Source organism: Abramis brama (assembly GCF_963993115.1).
Source record: "Abramis brama genome assembly, chromosome: 8".
NCBI lineage: Eukaryota > Metazoa > Chordata > Actinopteri > Cypriniformes > Leuciscidae > Abramis > Abramis brama.
Genome location: NC_139970.1, coordinates 45109655 through 45132154, shown reverse-complemented (window position 1 = coordinate 45132154; position 22500 = coordinate 45109655). Strand labels below are relative to the sequence as shown.

Here is a 22500-nt window from a genome sequence, read left to right as displayed (position 1 = left end):
ACACTTATGACTGCAGATGACAGTGTCAATCACAAACTTCACAATAACAGCCTCTAGTATAAAATAATTGAGCAGCAAAATATATTTATATATATATATCTGTTTTATAAAAAGCACCATGATCAACATTATATTGCTCTTGGCTGTACAAATACACAGAGTATAAAATATTACACCGGAAATAAGTCGTCACTCATTATTATAATGCATAAAGTGTTGCTGGTGATGCGGGCGTTTGTGCGTCACGTGATCAAACGGGTGAAAGCTGATGATGTCACTCAGAAATATGATGAAGTTTCACTAAATAACTCATTTTCTGCATTTACAGAGAAATACTGAACGACAACTGGAATAACTCATTCTGTGTGACTGTTATACACAGTGCTGACGTACTAGTGGCGTATTCAATAAATAACATTAATAAATAAATACATTTGATATCGTAACTCGTTTCGCTTGCAGGATATGAGAAATATGACATTCTATGTTTATGATTAACCCCTCGTTATCTTATGAAGTGATGATGTCCACTATGACAGGACACTCAAATATCATCAGATCTCTCTGATTATGATGATGATGATGATGAAAAAGCTGAAAATATGAGCCATTATTGACATATAAAGCAATCGTGTGTACAATAAACGAGAGATTCGAGCAAACACTGATGGAAATCCAGATAGACTGTGTTTTCTTCGAGAACTGAGATTGTGCTTCATATTCCAATTTATGTCCTGAATCTGAAGGAAATTCCAAATTGAAATTCAAATCAATTCATGTACGTAAGAGTAGACGTTAATAATACATTTAATTTCAGAATTAATTACCAATAAACATGTTCATTCACCCAACATACGGATTATTCCCGGAAACCCATTAATAATCAATGTTTCAAATGACACCTATAATAATTTGTTAATGTTTCTGAAAGAGTCTCTTCTGCTCATCAAAGCTGCGTTTATATGATCAAAAATACAGTAGAAACAGTGAAATATTATTGTAATACTGTGATACTTTTTATTTTTCAAGATTATTTGATGAATAGAAAGTTTAGCATTTTATTTGAAATCGAATCTTTTGTATCATAAATATCTTTACTGTCACTTTTGATCAATTTAAAGCATCTTTGATGAATAAAAGTATTAATTTAGCGAAAAACAAAAGTTTTGAACAGTAAAACATTTAAATATTAATCCCCATTTTTAATATTGATACTTGTTTTTCTAAAGTTATCTAAACCGTGGGAACATATACTGTGTCGTACCGACTCAAACTCACAATCTCTGTGTTGTAGACGATTTACACTCAAGCTTTAACATGAAACGGTTCTTAAAGGGACAGTTCACCCAAAAATGATTATCGTGTCATTTACTCGTTCCAAACCGGTACGACTTTCTTTCCTCTTCTCTCTGTCTCAGTGTTTTATGATTGTCCATGTAAGGAAAGTTCCACCGGTGTGTCGGCTTACAGGTTTAGATGTTTTCTGTCCCGAACCGTCCCTTTAAATAGTGTTTTTACACCATTGTCTCTGGAAGTGTGTCTAAACTGTCTGATGACAAGAGCTGCCATATTTGCCACTTCTCCATTGGCCAGTCTGGATGCTGAGTGATGCGTGACTCCGCCCCCTGACCCGCGTGACACGCCGTGGCCTCCTCTGATTGGTGGAACGCAGTCCGACGGCTCGCTGTGATTGGAGCGCGTGGCGTTTGAGGGACGCTTGTACGGGACGTTTGCGTCTCGAGCGCAGGTTTGGCGTCGCTGTCGTCATCGTAGAAGACATCAGAGGAGACGCGTGTGTACAGGTGTCCGTCAGAACCTGAGGGACACAAACACAGGTGTGCTGATCTACAGGACAGAGCCGGTCGCATTAAGCAGTTCGGGATTACATAAGGTCAGGGAAACCTGACAACATGACAACACTAGCACTGTGGCTCATAATCTTGAATCAGAATATTGTCCTCTTGCAGCATCTCTTCTCTTCTCTGATGATGTGGGCGGGGCAACCTGTCACTCACATGAGATCAGCCAATAGCAAACCACAACCATCCAATCGATTCCCCACAGACACAATCAAGCCCCGCCCACATTTGTTCTTGTTCCAGAAGCGTTTCACTCGGATATACGACTCAATAGAGGAGAAAAGACCAGCTCAACTTCCCTTTATAAATGACTAAAGAGCAGCTTTATTACGCACATCTGTTGAATCTCAGTGCTAATGTTCCTCTGACTGACGTGTGTTTAGTCTTGTACCTGTGAGGAGTTTGTCATGAAGTCCCGACAGAAGAGTGTGTCGCGTTCGCCAGATACTGGCCTTCTCATGCAACGTTTCCCCTGAGGGCAAGAGGATGTTCATTACTGACACGTATAAATGAGAAAGAAAAATAAAGTGTGACGTTTGGTGTGACTGTGATTATGTTGCTTAATTTAACCAAATTTATAAGGCATGCATGGAGTAGAACACTTAAAAAATGATGTTCTTCCTCAGTGTTTCTGTCTTGTTTTCCAGCACTAATATCTAAACATTCTTAAATCAAGATTCGTTTACTGGAGAAGCAGAATGACTGAAGATATTAAGACTTGTTTACAGAAAAAAACAAAAGTGAATTTGTGCTTAAAACAAGAACAAAAATATGCTAATAGTGTCAGAAAAATAATGCAATTTTCCCTTTAAATCATGTTTTTGAGGAAAACACTGCAGGATGTTTCTCCATATAGTGTCTTCAATGGGGTCCAACGGGTCGAAGGTCCAGATGTGAGTTTCAGTGCAGCTTCAAAGTCTCGACACGATCCAGCCGAGGAATAAGAGTCTCATCCAGACAAACCAGCGGACATTTATAACAAGATAAACATTTATATACTGTTTTACCACAGTCTTTGCACGGCTTTGTAAACACTAGATCTGTTCTTACGCCTACGTCACGCTTGACCTTTCAACCTGATGATGTAATGTGTGTCGCATCACAGCTAGTGCAAGACCAGCATTAGTGTTTAAAAGTATATAAATGTTTATTTTGTTATAAATGTCGCTGGTTTGTCTAGATGAGACTCTTATTCCTCGGCTGGATCGTGTCGAGACTTTGAAGCTGCACTGAAACTCACATCTGGACCTTCGACCCGTTGGACCCCATTGAAGACACTATACGGAGAAAATTAAAGGTCAAAAACCTTCATTTCTTTTTCACTGAAGAAAGACATGAACATCTTTGATAACGTGAGGGGGAGTAAATTATAATTCTGATGTGAACTAATCCTTTAAATCAGTCATTTGACGCCTTTCCTCAAAACCGCTATTTTTGACCCCAGGACCATTCAACTATAAAATGATGCACTCTTTGTTAACAGGCTTTGTGCAGTGCATGAACTCACCAGAGTCGGGTTGTGAGGACGGCAGGCTGGGATTCACCGTGACGTTCCCAGCGAGAGCGAGACTGGGATGCTCTGGTCCCGATGGAGGAAGCCACTGGGAGAGCACCGGAGAGTTGTTCTCGTACGGAGAGATCTCGCCGCTGGAGCGCTCGGACTCGCTGCAGGAGTTAGTGGATGCAGAGCCAAAGTATGAGCGTATGAATACATCATTTGAGCTAACGTGAACTAACCATAAGCAATCTACAGTAGGCAACATTTGAAGTGGATCAAAACCTTTCATCAAAGTTATACATGAAGTTTGAACATTACCCATTCTCGTCTTAGGACAAATTTGATGAACTTTTTTGATCCACTTCAAATGTTGCCTACTGTACTTACAGCATTTGTCTCAGTTAATGTGAGTTAAATAAAATGCATTGGTTGTTCCCAGTGCATTAACGACTGTTAACCGGTGTGTATTAAGCTGCGTTTACTGTGCAATGAGCGTCTGACTCCATATGTGATGCTTTTATAGCTGTACATTAAATGGCAACGTCACGATCACTCATTTCGTGCTGATGATTAACTGTCAATCAAATAATTGCGATTAGTGATTTCTGTTTTGTTCATGTCAGAGTGTCAGCCTAATGCATTATTTTTTACTTGGAATCGTATATAATATATGAATAAAAATTTAAATAAAATAGGTCCATTTGATTTACATTTAATGCTCTATATAATATAATACAATATAATATAATATAATATAATATAATACCGATAATGATAATTCTTTATATTTGAAAGCCGATAACCGATATAGTAGCCGATAAATTTTTATATAATTTTTGAGAGGCTGATTACAAAAACAAAAACCATTAAAAGCCACATTCCAAACACACAATTATAATGTTCAATAATTAATTCTATGTTAATTTTATGTAGCCGATATGACAGACTTGCACTGCACTTTACTGTATTTTAAATTTTTTTTAAGTGATTTCAATCATATTTCAAGCAATTTAAAGCCATCATGATGAACATCTGAAGCGTCTCAGCTGAAGGAAATAATACACGATTTATCAGCTTTAATATATCGGCCAAATTTTCTCATCGGACTGATAACGAGAACATTAAAAATCAACATATATCGGCTGATACAGATTTGGTGGCCGATATATAATTAGATAATATAAATTTAATTTCCCTTATCTAGATGGCAAATTAACTTTAAACTGCACAACTATTGAGGTTCTCTCAAATGACTGTGATTAGATTGAATAACCACGATCAGATGATCAGTCAATAATGGCAATAGTGTTGATTCTCGTCAGGGAGAACATGATGTTTATGACCCAAATCCACTTACTCACACTGTGGTGTTTTCCTCCTCATCAGATAATCCACCACATCACTGTCCGTGTCCAACAAACTCGCCAGAACCTCGTTCTGCAGCTCCGCAGAGATCTAGAGGATTCAACGCAACTGATCAGCCACTGCAATCACGCCAAAACATCTCCGGGTCCAGAAACACCAGAAACAAAGAGGCTTTTAGAAGCACGGGTGGCTATCGAACGCTTTACAAGGACTCGGGTTTAACATTCTTCTGCATTTATAACATATTAAGAGAGACAGTCTGATGCACAGCCGGCTAAAGATCACAATCATCTCACCTGAAGTGACTTATAAGGGCTCAAATCATCAGGAATCGAACTTTCATTCATCATCTGAGATAAAAGAGTTTGATGTACAAATACTTTCAGAACTCAAAACTTTTTCCAGAGTGGAAAAAAAGAGCATTTATGAAACGAAGCTGTAAAAACGTCTCGTTCTGATCAGTGCTATTGTTAACTTAAAGTAAAACTTAAAAAAAAAAATGTTGCTATTTGAAATAAAGCTGAAATAAAAGAAATATAAATATAAGATGAACTTAACAACTTTAGCCTTTAAAATTAAATTATTACAATTTTAGTTCAATTACTAAAACTTCAACTAAAAAAAAAAAAAAAAAAACCTATAATAAATTGAAGCTAAATAAAAATAACTAATAAAAGCACAAAAGCTAAAATAAAAAATTAAATTAAAATACAATGAATTAAAGCTAAATATAAATATAAAAAAACTAATAAATATTACAAAGGCACATAACAATATTACTAAAACAAACTAAAATAAAAGAATTTAAATAAATTAAAAAATTTTTTAAAACAATAAAAATTACAAAAGCACATAAAGTGAGTAAAACTTTAACATATAAAAACAAATGCTATTTGAAAATTTAAATAAATACTATAAGAGTAAATACATAATCCTCAACAGTAATAATACGAACACCCTCCACTACTGGAGAAAGATGCGTTAGAGATAGAGAGAGTGGAACATTTATATATATATATATCTTTTACACTTCGATGGCCTTCCCAGGGACTGTGCTGAAACAGAGCGTTTCTGTGACATAAACTACAACTTGAGCACTTTCAGAAAACTGCCACAGCCAAGAGGGATAACAGTCAAGACTCTTCCTACCATGAGGAGTGTGTGGTGTGTGTCGATCATGTTCTCCTACCATGAAGAGTGTGTGGTGTGTGTCGATCATGTTCTCCTACCATGAGGAGTGTGTGGTGTGTGTCGATCAGAGGCGTCGTCAGCCGATTTTGCCGGGGCTTCAGCCCCGAATGTCTTGAGTGTAGCCCCGAATGTTTTTTGAAAAGTTGACTGACAAATATGAAACTGGACAATAGCCTATGTAAACCCCCGAAATCATAAGTTGCCTTATTTCATTGTGCTTTGGCTTTGCTGCTGTCTCTGACTAGTGACTGTTGAAATCTGTCTCTGCAGACGCACCACGTGAGTGATTAGATCCTAGAATATCTCCAGGATTTGCGCAACAGCAAACAATCTCACAGCAATAAAAAAAAGAAAAGAATAAATAACGCAGTCAGCACCGCCGCACAGTCCTCTGTCAGACCAGATGTTGTCAGGCTATATGTCAGTAAAACTCAGAAAAACAAACTTTCCTGTCGTATCAGCCGTGTGCTCGCAGCGCGCACTCTTCAATATCAAGCGCAAATGCAGAATCCTGTATCACGCAAAATAAACTACGAGCATGTAACGTTGTGTTCTGTCGTCAATTAAGTATTGAAATAACCAAAAGGGAGATTAAAGCTGCGTCATTTTTCATTATTAATATTCTAACTTTTTATCAATATTGCAAAGTCATCAAAACTGACTCGTGTCATAAAAAATAAAATTAGTGACCAAAAATGTGAAAAATACATCTAGCCTAAATGATCGTTCTTGACATTCTTTTAACTATAAGCAACCCAATTTGTCTAGATCTGTAATATTATTTCCTTTGTATAATGAGCTTGTCTTTGTTTTAAATTATATTGTATTTTTATTGTGAGTGTGAACTGCTGCACAGTCGTGTGATTTAGGCAGCTTGATTAACATTATTACAATGTATTCCTATTTAACACTGATGTTCTTCGCTAATTACAGAAACTAAAAGCAAAATATAAGTATAAATATTTATAAAATAAACAAACAAAAGATTGCACTGGTGTTTGATTGAAATGTAGCCTAACATCTATGCAAAATAATCCTTGAAAGATTTCTCATTTAAGGCCATTCCTGTTTGGAATATGTGATTGTGTATTGTCAACAATAAGCAGAAACATTGCATTTCCATTTTGTACTGTGGATCATTCATTTCAACATTTATCCTCATTCTCATGTTTAAGAATCTGTTATCTGCTTGACAAATAATTTATGCTACTGCCCACTTACATGCTTTTAAAGCTATTGTTATCCAATTTTTTTTGGCCTTCAAACACCTTAAAATGCACATATGTAGGGCCAAGAAATCCAAATTTTCTCGGGGGAGCATGCCCCCGAACCCCCCTAACTACCTTACATTTGAATGCGCATGTCTGTGGGGTAATGTGGGCTGGTGTGGCTGCCCCCTGCATATAGACCTACAATATATATTATTCTCTTTATCGAATCATGTTATCTTGTAACCCACCCCCAGCCCCTGATGTTTCGGGCTCAGCCCCTGATGTTTTTAAAACCTAGAAACGCCCCTGGTGTCGATCATGTTCTCCTACCATGAAGAGTGTGTGGTGTGTGTCGATCATGTTCTCCTACCATGAAGAGTGTGTGGTGTGTGTCGATCATGTTCTCCTACCATGAAGAGTGTGTGGTGTGTGTCGATCATGTTCTCCTACCATGAAGAGTGTGTGGTGTGTGTCGATCATGTTGTTCTCCTACCATGAAGAGTGTGTGGTGTGTGTCGATCATGTTCTCCTACCATGAAGAGTGTGTGGTGTGTGTCGATCATGTTCTCCTACCATGAAGAGTGTGTGGTGTGTGTCGATCATGTTCTCCTACCATGAAGAGTGTGTGGTGTGTGTCGATCATGCTCTCCTACCATGAAGAGTGTGTGGTGTGTGTCGATCATGTTCTCCTACCATGAAGAGTGTGTGGTGTGTGTCGATCATGTTGTTCTCCTACCATGAAGAGTGTGTGGTGTGTGTCGATCATGTTCTCCTACCATGAAGAGTGTGTGGTGTGTGTCGATCATGTTCTCCTACCATGAAGAGTGTGTGGTGTGTGTCGATCATGCTCTCCTACCATGAAGAGTGTGTGGTGTGTGTCGATCATGTTCTCCTACCATGAAGAGTGTGTGGTGTGTGTCGATCATGTTGTTCTCCTACCATGAAGAGTGTGTGGTGTGTGTCGATCATGTTCTCCTACCATGAAGAGTGTGTGGTGTGTGTCGATCATGTTCTCCTACCATGAAGAGTGTGTGGTGTGTGTCGATCATGTTCTCCTACCATGAAGAGTGTGTGGTGTGTGTCGATCATGCTCTCCTACCATGAAGAGTGTGTGGTGTGTGTCGATCATGTTCTCCTACCATGAAGAGTGTGTGGTGTGTGTCGATCATGTTGTTCTCCTACCATGAAGAGTGTGAGGTGTGTGTCGATCATGTTCTCCTACCATGAAGAGTGTGTGGTGTGTGTCGATCATGTTCTCCTACCATGAAGAGTGTGTGGTGTGTCGATCATGTTCTCCTACCATGAAGAGTGTGTGGTGTGTGTCGATCATGTTCTCCTACCATGAAGAGTGTGTGGTGTGTGTCGATCATGTTCTCCTACCATGAAGAGTGTGTGGTGTGTGTCGATCATGCGCTGCACGACGCTGATGATGGCGGCGCTGTCCTCCACTCGGGCCGAGCTCTGGACACTGAACTCCTTCTCTGAGATCTTCTGCTGGTGAAGGAGGTTCGGCCCGAAGATCGTGGCCAGATTCAGGGACGTCATCTTGTTCCCAACGACCTGAAGAAGAAGAAACACTGAGCCGAAACACTTCATGCTGGACGTGTGACAACCTGCACTGAGCTCAATGAACTTGTGTTTGTGTGTGTGTGTGTGTGTGTGTGTGTGTGTGTGTGTGAGTGTGTTTGTGTGTGAGTGTGTGTGAGATAGCATGTGTGTGTGAGAGTGTGTGTGTGTGTGAGTGAGTGTATGTGTGAGTGTGTGTGTGTGTGTGTGTGTGTGAATGTGAGTGTGTTTGTGTGTGAGTGTGTGTGAGATAGCATGTGTGTGTGAGAGTGTGTGTGTGTGAGTGAGTGAGTGTATGTGTGAGTGTGTGTGTGTGTGTGTGTGTGTGTGTGTGTGTGTGTGTGTGTGAATGTGAGTGTGTTTGTGTGTGAGTGTGTGTGAGATAGCATGTGTGTGTGAGAGTGTGTGTGTGTGAGTGAGTGAGTGTATGTGTGAGTGTGTCTCTTACTTTGCTCTCATTTGAATCAGAAATCTACCTTTTTATGCAACTAACTTTAAAAAAAAATAGTTGCTGATTAATTTGTAAGACTAGTCTAACCAGTTTGTGCATCAGCATTGGCACGTCAGTGGGTATTTGTATTGGAAGAAACATTGTGATCCTTTCGAGCACAAATGACTGATGTATGACATCACTGGTTTATGTCATCTGATTTCTGTTGCAATAACAAGCTGTCCATCCATCCATCTGTGTGTCATTAACTTTTCCACCCATCCTCTCAAACACACACACACTCGCACACACACAGATGAGGGCTAAAAAAATATTTTTTCCCCTTTGATAATATTTGACATGATCTCAATATTTATGCATTTGCTTAAAAGGGTGATTTTTCAGACAAACGGTTATCCAACCAAAGAGTCACTTATAGTCAAGAAGATTCAATGTACATACTGTATATTTACTAAAACATTTTAATACATGAAAAAAGTTGAATTAGATTGTCTAATCGATTCATTAAAATGGACAGTTTGACTCCAAAAGTTTGGAATCATTATGAATTTTTTGTATGTTTTTGTCTCACCAAGACTGAATTTATTTGATAAAAAATACAGTAAAAACAGTGAAACATTATTCCAATGTTTTCTATGTGAATAGCACTTAAATAAAACCACCACCATCAGCGGCATATTTGCCACAGCACAAACTGACACAAACATCTTAACAGCTAACACACATTCCACCTCCTTATCTCCTCTCTCAGACGCAGAAGTATCCAAACTCACCCTTTCCAATCACCTACTACCTGTCCGCTTGATCCTATATCCACTCATCTCCTTCAGGCCATTTCTTCCTCGGTTGTACCCGCACTCACGCACATCATCAACACCTCTCTTCACACTGGCATCTTTCCCACAGCATTTAAGAGGCAAAGGTAACCCACTGCTTAAGAAACCCACTCTAAATCCAGCACACCTGGAAAGTTACAGACCGATAACTATCCCTTCTAGCATTCGTCGCAACGAGTTGTTTTCAACCAGATCTCTGCCTTTCTTACAAAAAACAACCTCCTAAACAACAACCAGTCTGGATTCAGAAGCATCAATGAACTGAGACGGCCTCTCGGTTACTGAAGCTCTGAGAATCAAGAGCAGCTTCCAAATCATTAGTTCTCATCAGTTAATCCTAAAGACGAAGGGCATCTCGGGAACAGCACTCCAGTGGTTCGGGTCTTCCCTCAGCTCGGCCTTCAGGGTGTCATGGAGGGGTGAGGTGTCTAAGACCCAACATCTAGATACGGGAGTGCCTCAGGGCTCAGTGCTGGGACCGCTTCTCTTCTCCATCTACATGTCATCACTAGGATCTGTCATTCAGAAACATGTTTTTTCCCATCACTTTTATCATCTAGCTACTGGAGTGCCTCAGGGCTCAGTGCTGAGACCGCTTCTCTTCTCCATCTACATGTCATCACTAGATCTGTCATTCAGAAACATGTTTTTTCCCATCACTTTTATCATCTAGCTACTGGAGTGCCTCAGGGCTCAGTGCTGGGACCGCTTCTCTTCTCCATCTACATGTCATCACTAGGATCTGTCATTCAGAAACATGTTTTTTCCCATCACTTTTATCATCTAGCTACTGGAGTGCCTCAGGGCTCAGTGCTGGGACCGCTTCTCTTCTCCATCTACATGTCATCACTAGTGTTTGTCATTCAGAAACATGTTTTTTCCCATCACTGTTATCATCTAGCTACTGGAGTGCCTCAGGGCTCAGTGCTGGGACCGCTTCTCTTCTCCATCTACATGTCATCACTAGGATCTGTCATTCAGAAACATGTTTTTTCCCATCACTTTTATCATCTAGCTACTGGAGTGCCTCAGGGCTCAGTGCTGGGGCCGCTTCTCTTCTCCATCTACATGTCATCACTAGTGTTTGTCATTCAGAAACATGTTTTTTCCCATCACTGTTATCATCTAGCTACTGGAGTGCCTCAGGGCTCAGTGCTGGGACCGCTTCTCTTCTCCATCTACATGTCATCACTAGATCTGTCATTCAGAAACATGTTTTTTCCCATCACTGTTATCATCTAGCTACTGGAGTGCCTCAGGGCTCAGTGCTGGGACCGCTTCTCTTCTCCATCTACATGTCATCACTAGGATCTGTCATTCAGAAACATGTTTTTTCCCATCACTTTTATCATCTAGCTACTGGAGTGCCTCAGGGCTCAGTGCTGGGACCGCTTCTCTTCTCCATCTACATGTCATCACTAGGATCTGTCAATCAGAAACATGTTTTTTCCCATCACTGTTATCATCTAGCTACTGGAGTGCCTCAGGGCTCAGTGCTGGGACCGCTTCTCTTCTCCATCTACATGTCATCACTAGATCTGTCATTCAGAAACATGTTTTTTCCCATCACTGTTATCATCTAGCTACTGGAGTGCCTCAGGGCTCAGTGCTGGGACCGCTTCTCTTCTCCATCTACATGTCATCACTAGATCTGTCATTCAGAAACATGTTTTTTCCCATCACTGTTATCATCTAGCTACTGGAGTGCCTCAGGGCTCAGTGCTGGGACCGCTTCTCTTCTCCATCTACATTTCATCACTAGGATCTGTCAATCAGAAACATGGTTTATCCCATCACTGTTATCATCTAGCTACTGGAGTGCCTCAGGGCTCAGTGCTGGGACCGCTTCTCTTCTACATCTACATTTCATCACTAGGATCTGTCAATCAGAAACATGGTTTATCCCATCACTGTTATCATCTAGCTACTGGAGTGCCTCAGGGCTCAGTGCTGGGACCGCTTCTCTTCTACATCTACATTTCATCACTAGGATCTGTCAATCAGAAACATGGTTTATCCCATCACTTTTATCATCTAGCTACTGGAGTGCCTCAGGGCTCAGTGCTGGGACCTCTTCTCTTCTCCATCTACATGTCATCACTAGGATCTGTCAATCAGAAACATGGTTTATCCCATCACTGTTATCATCTAGCTACTGGAGTGCCTCAGGGCTCAGTGCTGGGACCGCTTCTCTTCTCCATCTACATGTCATCACTAGCATCTGTCAATCAGAAACATGGTTTATCCCATCACTGTTATCATCTAGCTACTGGAGTGCCTCAGGGCTCAGTGCTGGGACCGCTTCTCTTCTCCATCTACATGTCATCACTAGCATCTGTCAATCAGAAACATGGTTTATCCCATCACTGTTATCATCTAGCTACTGGAGTGCCTCAGGGCTCAGTGCTGGGACCGCTTCTCTTCTCCATCTATATGTCATCACTAGGATCTGTCATTCAGAAACATGGTTTATCCCATCACTGTTATCATCTAGATACTGGAGTGCCTCAGGGCTCAGTGCTGGGACCGCTTCTCTTCTCCATCTACATGTCATCACTAGCATCTGTCAATCAGAAACATGGTTTATCCCATCACTGTTATCATCTAGCTACTGGAGTGCCTCAGGGCTCAGTGCTGGGACCGCTTCTCTTCTCCATCTACATGTCATCACTAGGATCTGTCATTCAGAAACATGGTTTATCCCATCACTGTTATCATCTAGCTACTGGAGTGCCTCAGGGCTCAGTGCTGGGGCCGCTTCTCTTCTCCATCTACATGTCATCACTAGGATCTGTCATTCAGAAACATGGTTTATCCCATCACTGCACTCCATTTGCAGATATTTGTTCTTGTTTTAAGCATAAACTCACTTAATTTTTCAGTAAACAAAAACTTAATATCTTCAGTCATTTTGCTTCTCCAGTAAATGTATCTTGATTTAAGAATGTTTAGATATTTGTGCTGGAAAACAAGACAGAAACACTGAGGAAGAACATGATATTTTGCAGTTATAAGCCCGACCTCTTTCCCGCCAGCGTCCCGGGAATCCTCCGCGTGATTGGCCACGTCAGACAGGAAGTGAAGTAAGCGCTGGAGTGTGTCGCTGTTGCAGGCGGGCAGAAGACAGATCAGAAGCTGAATGGCCGAGAGCTGGTCTAGCTTCTCCAGAGCTGTAGAAACACACACGATAAAGCGGAGCACAGGAGAGGAATGTCTGGGATTATCAGGGGCTTTCGCACCGGAGGAACCTTTTCATAGATCCTAGAACTATTGGCGGAAGTTCCCGGATTTTGGCGTGTTTGTTCGCACCGCAGGAACTATGAACGATTTTAGTTCTAGGAACTCATTTTGGAGGAACTAATTCAGCTCCTACTTCAGAGTCGGTCTAAACCAGCACTATAGGAACTATCCGTGACTGTAGTGTTCGCTGATTGGCCGAACACACGCAAAACACCAGCACACGCCATTTTAAAAAAGCACACAGATTAAAGCATATATATTTACTCTAGTAACTAACTCTACTAGAGTACATGTAAACAGGGATAGATGAGCCTCTAACCTTTACGCTGAGGAGAAAATCCAACGCAACTTTGAGGGACCGAGAGAAACATGATTATGTATTTCTGCTCAGCAACACTGGACATCAACCACACACATACGCTAATAACTCTTCATTACTGTCTACTTTATATGTATAACAGTTTTATCTAATAACGGTTAGACAGATCGTAAACTAATGAACACGGAGAATGTGAGCACTGTGAGCTCAGTCGTTCTCAGCGCCGTCAAAATAAAAGTCACAACAACAAGCGCGGCTTACGTCACTTCAGAGTTCCTACTAGCGGTGCGAATGCAACCAGGAAAATGTTCCTAAGGGAACCATTAGTTCTCGGGGAAACACCCTGGAGGCTCGTTCCTATAACTGAGTTCCTATAACCACCCGGTGCGAAAGCCCCTATAGAGATGTTCCTCACATGCGCAGGCGATGAATGCGGAGTACAGCTCTCGGGTCAGCAGAGGATCAGGCATGTCTCGGAGGAACTCTTTCAGCAGCGCCGCCACATCATGAACACTGTGCCTCTGGTCTAAAGCCACGTCTGTGCCCTGATCGAACGCCTCACGCAGCTGAATGACACACAACACACACACACACGGTCAACACTGGCACTAGCCTTCACATACTTCCAATATATCTAAATTACGCTTTAAAAATATATCTAGATTACGACATATGCTCTCAATGACAAATGCGTAACAGTTAGTTCATGCATTCATGAGCTCAAGGCTAGATTATTGTAATGCTCTACTGGGTGGTTGCCCTGCACGCTTAATAAACAAACTCCAGCTGGTCTAATACATATATTCAAACGCTCATTCCTAAGTTCACGTTCTAGAGCCACCAAACACTGTTGTTGTGCAAATGAACGGCCAGAACACATTAAAAGTTTTCTGTTGTTAGTTAAAACGGTGTCGTGTTAGCGTTAGTTTTCATTAAAAAAAAAATTACATAAAACATAAAACATCAGCTTCTCACCTGTCGAACTCTTTTCTTGGAGCTTCCGACCCGGAAGATCCCGACCGTCTGCAGACCTGAACAGCAAATAACAGCAGCATTACTCATCGCTCACACTAAACTCTGAAGACCCCATGAAATGGAAACGAAAACGTTATTTCCTGTGTTGACAAATCGAAACAGGAAGTTGGGGGCGGGGCATATCGAAGCTTATTACACGGCTCTGTGGAATACTTGATTCTGATTGGTCAATCGCTCCATCCAGCGGTGTATTATTCCCAGATAACAACAGAAAACAGAAACACCGGCTCATCCGGGTCACTGAAGTCAGCAGCGCTACACACTCACTACACACTCGCTACACACTCGCTAAGAATGGGTTTCCATCGTGGAAGTTTTGCATTTGGTGAGCTGATAAAATATTAAAACTCAGTCAAATCAATATTTAGTGTACAGTTATTTAATTATGCCATCCAGTATCGTGGACTCGCTCTCTCTCGTTTCACACAAATGCAGCGGCGGACATTTTGTGTCTATTGTTTTATAAACTGTTGGATTATAAGATACAAACAGTTTAAGATTTAAAACAGTTTAATCTGAAATATCAATATCTCTGATCTCCATAATAATTAATGTGTTGAAATGCTGTGTAATAAGTGGGATAATGTTCATCCAGCAGGTTGTTCTCTCAGAATAAACCCCTTCAGGTGTGTGCATGTATGTGTGTGTGTGTGTGTGTTATCTCAGAATAAACCCCTTCAGGTGTGAGTGTGTGTGTGTGTGTGTGTGTGTGTGTGTGTGTGTTTGAAATAGTGTGTGTAAGAGTGTGTATTATCTCAGAATAAACCCCTTCAGGTGTGTGCGTGTATGTGTGTGTGTGTGAAAGAGTGTGTGTTATCTCAGAATAAACCCCTTCAGGTGTGTGCATGTATGTGTGTGTGTGTGTGTGTGTGTGTTATCTCAGAATAAACCCCTTCAGGTGTGAGTGTGTGTGTGTGTGTGAAATAGTGTGTGTAAGAGTGTGTATTATCTCAGAATAAACCCCTTCAGGTGTGTGCGTGTATGTGTGTGTGTGTGTGTGTGTGAAAGAGTGTGTGTTATCTCAGAATAAACCCCTTCAGGTGTGTGTGTGTGTGTGTGTGTGTGTGTTATCTCAGAATAAACCCCTTCAGGTGTGAGTGTGTGTGTGTGTGTGTGTGTGTGTGTGTGTGTGTGTTATCTCAGAATAAACCCCTTCAGGTATGTGTGTGTGTGTGTGTGTGTGTGAAAGAGTGTGTGTTATCTCAGAATAAACCCCTTCAGGTGTGTGTGTGTGTGTGTGTGTGTTATCTCAGAATAAACCCCTTCAGGTGTGAGTGTGTGTGTGTGTGTGTGTGTGTGTGTGTGAAAGAGTGTGTGTAAGAGTGTGTGTTATCTCAGAATAAACCCCTTCAGGTGTATGCGTGTATGTGTGTGTGTGTGTGTGTGTTATCTCAGAATAAACCCCTTCAGGTATGTGTGTGTGTGTGTGTGTGTGTGTGAGAGAGTGTGTGTAAGAGTGTGTGTTATCTCAGAATAAACCCCTTCAGGTGTATGCGTGTATGTGTGTGTGTGTGTGTGTGTGTGTGTGTGTTATCTCAGAATAAACCCCTTCAGGTATGTGTGTGTGTGTGTGTGTGTGTGTGAGAGAGTGTGTGTTATCTCAGAATAAACCCCTTCAGGTGTGTGTGTGTGTGTGTGAGAGAGAGAGAGAGAGAGTGTGTGTTATCTCAGAATAAACCCCTTCAGGCTGATGAAGACCTGATCCTAAACATCACCCTGTCGGGTTTATTCTGAGATAACACACACACACTCTCTCTCACACACACACACACACACACACACACACACACACACCTGAAGGGGTTTATTCTGAGATAACAGCCGGCTGGATGTTCATGATCCCTTACTCTGACAGACAGGAACTAACAGGGTCACTGACCGTATCTCTGCAGATGTTGGCAGCAGCTGTCCAGCACGCGCGGCACCTGCCTGTAAATGGGGTTCAGGCTTAGCTTAGCGTCGCTCATCTTCTTCTTCTCGCTGGGCGACTCCAGCGGCATCGACAGCTGTAGCGCCTCCAGGAGACGCGAGTGACTGTCGTCCAGGTCCGTGATGCAGTCCACAGACATGCCGCCCTACAGGGGAAACACAGTCCTTTCAGCCAACGCCCGTCTCGGTCTGGCTAACAACGTATTAAATCATGCTGTCAACATGCTAAATCCGGCTAACAATGTGTTAAATCACGATAACAATGTGTTAAATTGTGCTATCAACATGTTAAATCATCCTAGAAAAATGCTAATCATGCTAACAAGATGTTAAATCAGGCTAGCAACGTTAGCAATGTGCTTATTCATGTTAGAAACATGCTAACAACATACAAAAACACCCTGTCAAGCTCTCTCTCTCTCTCTCTCTCTCTCTCTCTATCTCTCTCTCTCTATCTCCCTCTCTCTCTCTCTCTCTCTATCTCTCTATCGTCTGAAGAATGGCTGTATTGCCTTCAAAACATTCAAACTTTAAAACTTCAAAGTACTTCAAACAGAAAACCTTCAAACTTCCAAGCTTTTAAATGTCTCAGTCTTTCTGGTCTGGCTTTCTCAAGCCAACTTCAGAAGTGTGTCATGACAAACATGTTTTATCTAGTTATAGTTGTAAAGTAATCAAATTAACTGTTATTTTAGGATAAGCACACACACACACATACACACACACGTACCCGTCGGCGTGTGCGCAGGGCCGTCTCCGGGGTGCCGGGGGTCACGGGGTCGTTGGGCGTCTCCGAGGAGGAGCTGAGGGACGAGTTGCTGCTGGAAAGCTCGTGTTTGGTGGATCTGCGGGAACACACTCGATCCGCCGGGAGCCGAAGCTCCTCCTGCTCCTCCTGAAGCTGCTTCTGACGCCGGTCATTACAGATCACCTGAGACAGCGGCACACCGAACGCCTGTGCCTCCGACTCTGAGGAACACACACACACACACACAGTTACTGAACGCCTGCGCCTCCGACTCTGAGGAGCACACACACACACACACACACACAGTTACTGAACGCCTGCGCCTCCGACTCTGAGGAGCACACACACAGTTACTGAACGCCTGCGCCTCCGACTCTGAGGAACACACACACACACACAGTTACTGAACGCCTGCGCCTCCGACTCTGAGGAACACACACACACACACACAGTTACTGAACGCCTGCGCCTCCGACTCTGAGGAGCACACACACACACACACAGTTACTGAACGCCTGCGCCTCCGACTCTGAGGAACACACACACACACAGTTACTGAACGCCTGCGCCTCCGACTCTGAGGAGCACACACACACACACACAGTTACTGAACGCCTGCGCCTCCGACTCTGAGGAGCACACACACACACACACAATTACTGAACGCCTGCGCCTCCGACTCTGAGGAGCACACACACACACACACAGTTACTGAACGCCTGCGCCTCCGACTCTGAGGAGCACACACACACACACACAATTACTGAACGCCTGCGCCTCCGACTCTGAGGAGCACACACACACACACACAGTTACTGAACGCCTGCGCCTCCGACTCTGAGGAACACACACACACACACAGTTACTGAACGCCTGCGCCTCCGACTCTGAGGAACACACACACACACACAGTTACTGAACGCCTGCGCCTCCGACTCTGAGGAACACACACACACACACAGTTACTGAACGCCTGCGCCTCCGACTCTGAGGAACACACACACACACACAGTTACTGAACGCCTGCGCCTCCGACTCTGAGGAACACACACACACACACAGTTACTGAACGCCTGCGCCTCCGACTCTGAGGAGCACACACACACACACACAGTTACTGAACGCCTGCGCCTCCGACTCTGAGGAACACACACACACACACACAGTTACTGAACGCCTGCGCCTCCGACTCTGAGGAACACACACACACACACACACACACAGTTACTGAACGCCTGCGCCTCCGTCTCTGAGGAACACACACACACACAGTTACTGAACGCCTACGCCTCCGACTCTGAGGAGCACACACACACACACAGTTACTGAACGCCTGCACCTCCGACTCTGAGGAACACACACACAAACACACAGTTACTGAACGCCTGCGCCTCCGACTCTGAGGAACACACACACACACAGTTACTGAACGCCTGCGCCTCCGACTCTGAGGAGCACACACACACACACACACACAGTTACTGAACGCCTGTGCCTCCGACTCTGAGGAACACACACACACACAGTTACTGAACGCCTGCGCCTCCGACTCTGAGGAGCACACACACACACACACACACACACACACAGTTACTGAACGCCTGCGCCTCCGACTCTGAGGAACACACACACACACACACACACACACACAGTTACTGAACGCCTGCGCCTCCGACTCTGAGGAGCACACACACACACACACACAGTTACTGAACGCCTGCGCCTCCGACTCTGAGGAGCACACACACACACACACAGTTACTGAACGCCTGCGCCTCCGACTCTGAGGAGCACACACACACACACACAATTACTGAACGCCTGCGCCTCCGACTCTGAGGAGCACACACACACACACACAGTTACTGAACGCCTGCGCCTCCGACTCTGAGGAGCACACACACACACACACAATTACTGAACGCCTGCGCCTCCGACTCTGAGGAGCACACACACACACACACAGTTACTGAACGCCTGCGCCTCCGACTCTGAGGAACACACACACACACACAGTTACTGAACGCCTGCGCCTCCGACTCTGAGGAACACACACACACACACAGTTACTGAACGCCTGCGCCTCCGACTCTGAGGAACACACACACACACACAGTTACTGAACGCCTGCGCCTCCGACTCTGAGGAACACACACACACACACAGTTACTGAACGCCTGCGCCTCCGACTCTGAGGAACACACACACACACACAGTTACTGAACGCCTGCGCCTCCGACTCTGAGGAGCACACACACACACACACAGTTACTGAACGCCTGCGCCTCCGACTCTGAGGAGCACACACACACACACACACAATTACTGAACGCCTGCGCCTCCGACTCTGAGGAGCACACACACAGTTACTGAACGCCTGCGCCTCCGACTCTGAGGAGCACACACACAGTTACTGAACGCCTGCGCCTCCGACTCTGAGGAACACACACACACACACACAGTTACTGAACGCCTGCGCCTCCGACTCTGAGGAGCACACACACACACACACAGTTACTGAACGCCTGCGCCTCCGACTCTGAGGAACACACACAGTTACTGAACGCCTGCGCCTCCGACTCTGAGGAGCACACACACACACACACAGTTACTGAACGCCTGCGCCTCCGACTCTGAGGAACACACACACACACACAGTTACTGAACGCCTGCGCCTCCGACTCTGAGGAACACACACACACACACAGTTACTGAACGCCTGCGCCTCCGACTCTGAGGAACACACACACACACAGTTACCGAACGCCTGCGCCTCCGACTCTGAGGAACACACACACACACACACACACACACACACACAGTTACTGAACGCCTGCGCCTCCGACTCTGAGGAACACACACACACACACACACACACACACAGTTACTGAACGCCTGCGCCTCCGACTCTGAGGAACACACACACACACACACACAGTTACCGAACGCCTGCGCCTCCGACTCTGAGGAACACACACACACACAGTTACTGAACGCCTGCGCCTCCGACTCTGAGGAGCACACACACACACACACACACACACAGTTACTGAACGCCTGTGCCTCCGACTCTGAGGAACACACACACAGTTACTGAACGCCTGCGCCTCCGACTCTGAGGAACACACACACACACACACACACACAGTTACTGAACGCCTGCGCCTCCGTCTCTGAGGAACACACACACACACAGTTACTGAACGCCTACGCCTCCGACTCTGAGGAGCACACACACACACACAGTTACTGAACGCCTGCACCTCCGACTCTGAGGAACACACACACAAACACACAGTTACTGAACGCCTGCGCCTCCGACTCTGAGGAACACACACACACACAGTTACTGAACGCCTGCGCCTCCGACTCTGAGGAGCACACACACACACACACACACACACACAGTTACTGAACGCCTGTGCCTCCGACTCTGAGGAACACACACACACACAGTTACTGAACGCCTGCGCCTCCGACTCTGAGGAGCACACACACACACACACACACACACACACAGTTACTGAACGCCTGCGCCTCCGACTCTGAGGAACACACACACACACACACACACACACACAGTTACTGAACGCCTGCGCCTCCGACTCTGAGGAGCACACACACACACACACACAGTTACTGAACGCCTGCACCTCCGACTCTGAGGAACACACACACACACAGTTACTGAACGCCTGCGCCTCCGACTCTGAGGAGCACACACACACACAGTTACTGAACGCCTGCGCCTCCGACTCTGAGGAACACACACACACACAGTTACTGAACGCCTGCGCCTCCGAGGAACACACACACACACACACACACACACAGTTACTGAACGCCTGCGCCTCCAACTCTGAGGAACACACACACACACACACACACACAGTTACTGAACGCCTGCGCCTCCGACTCTGAGGAACACACACACACACACACACACACACACAGTTACCGAATGCCTGCGCCTCAGAATCTGAGGAACACACACACACACACACACACACACACAGTTACCGAATGCCTGCGCCTCCGAATCTGAGGAGCACACACACACACACACACACACACACACACACAGTTACTGAACGCCTGCGCCTCCGAACAGAACAGACACACAGTTACTGAACGCCTGCGCCTCCGACTCTGAGGAACACACACACACACAGTTACTGAACGCCTGCGCCTCCGACTCTGAGGAGCACACACACACACACACACACACACAGTTACTGAACGCCTGTGCCTCCGACTCTGAGGAACACACTCACAGTTACTGAACGCCTGCGCCTCCGACTCTGAGGAACACACACACACACACACACACACACAGTTACTGAACGCCTGCGCCTCCGTCTCTGAGGAACACACACACACACAGTTACTGAACGCCTACGCCTCCGACTCTGAGGAGCACACACACACACACACTTACTGAACGCCTGCACCTCCGACTCTGAGGAACACACACACAAACACACAGTTACTGAACGCCTGCGCCTCCGACTCTGAGGAACACACACACACACAGTTACTGAACGCCTGCGCCTCCGACTCTGAGGAGCACACACACACACACACACACACACACAGTTACTGAACGCCTGTGCCTCCGACTCTGAGGAACACACACACACACAGTTACTGAACGCCTGCGCCTCCGACTCTGAGGAGCACACACACACACACACACACACACACACAGTTACTGAACGCCTGCGCCTCCGACTCTGAGGAACACACACACACACACACACACACACAGTTACTGAACGCCTGCGCCTCCGACTCTGAGGAGCACACACACACACACACACAGTTACTGAACGCCTGCACCTCCGACTCTGAGGAACACACACACACACACAGTTACTGAACGCCTGCGCCTCCGACTCTGAGGAGCACACACACACACAGTTACTGAACGCCTGCGCCTCCGACTCTGAGGAACACACACACACACAGTTACTGAACGCCTGCGCCTCCGAGGAACACACACACACACACACACACACACAGTTACTGAACGCCTGCGCCTCCAACTCTGAGGAACACACACACACACACACACACACAGTTACTGAACGCCTGCGCCTCCGACTCTGAGGAACACACACACACACACACACACACACACAGTTACCGAATGCCTGCGCCTCAGAATCTGAGGAACACACACACACACACACACACACACAGTTACCGAATGCCTGCGCCTCCGAATCTGAGGAGCACACACACACACACAC

General features: G+C 44.8%; 1 protein-coding gene across 3 annotated transcripts in view; it reads right to left on the bottom strand.

Annotated features, from left to right (window-relative positions):
• Window positions 1-22500, bottom strand: part of LOC311088293 (rho GTPase-activating protein 6) — a gene marked incomplete at its 5' end in the record, with an annotated part of 45218 nt that overhangs the window by 34 nt on the left and 22684 nt on the right. For 2 of the 3 annotated variants that reach the window (XM_084122191.1, XM_084122192.1), the window contains 10 exons: window positions 1-1816; window positions 2251-2331; window positions 3367-3524; window positions 4715-4812; window positions 8505-8684; window positions 12999-13147; window positions 13952-14102; window positions 14512-14567; window positions 16451-16646; window positions 17231-17469. The exon at window positions 1-1816 is cut by the window's left edge and continues 34 nt beyond it. In XM_084122191.1, the coding sequence (XP_083978317.1) occupies window positions 1515-1816; window positions 2251-2331; window positions 3367-3524; window positions 4715-4812; window positions 8505-8684; window positions 12999-13147; window positions 13952-14102; window positions 14512-14567; window positions 16451-16646; window positions 17231-17469 (1610 nt within the window). In that variant the 3' untranslated portion in view covers window positions 1-1514. The remainder of the gene's footprint in view (window positions 1817-2250; window positions 2332-3366; window positions 3525-4714; window positions 4813-8504; window positions 8685-12998; window positions 13148-13951; window positions 14103-14511; window positions 14568-16450; window positions 16647-17230; window positions 17470-22500) is intronic. The other variant, XR_014607477.1, reaches the window with a different exon arrangement.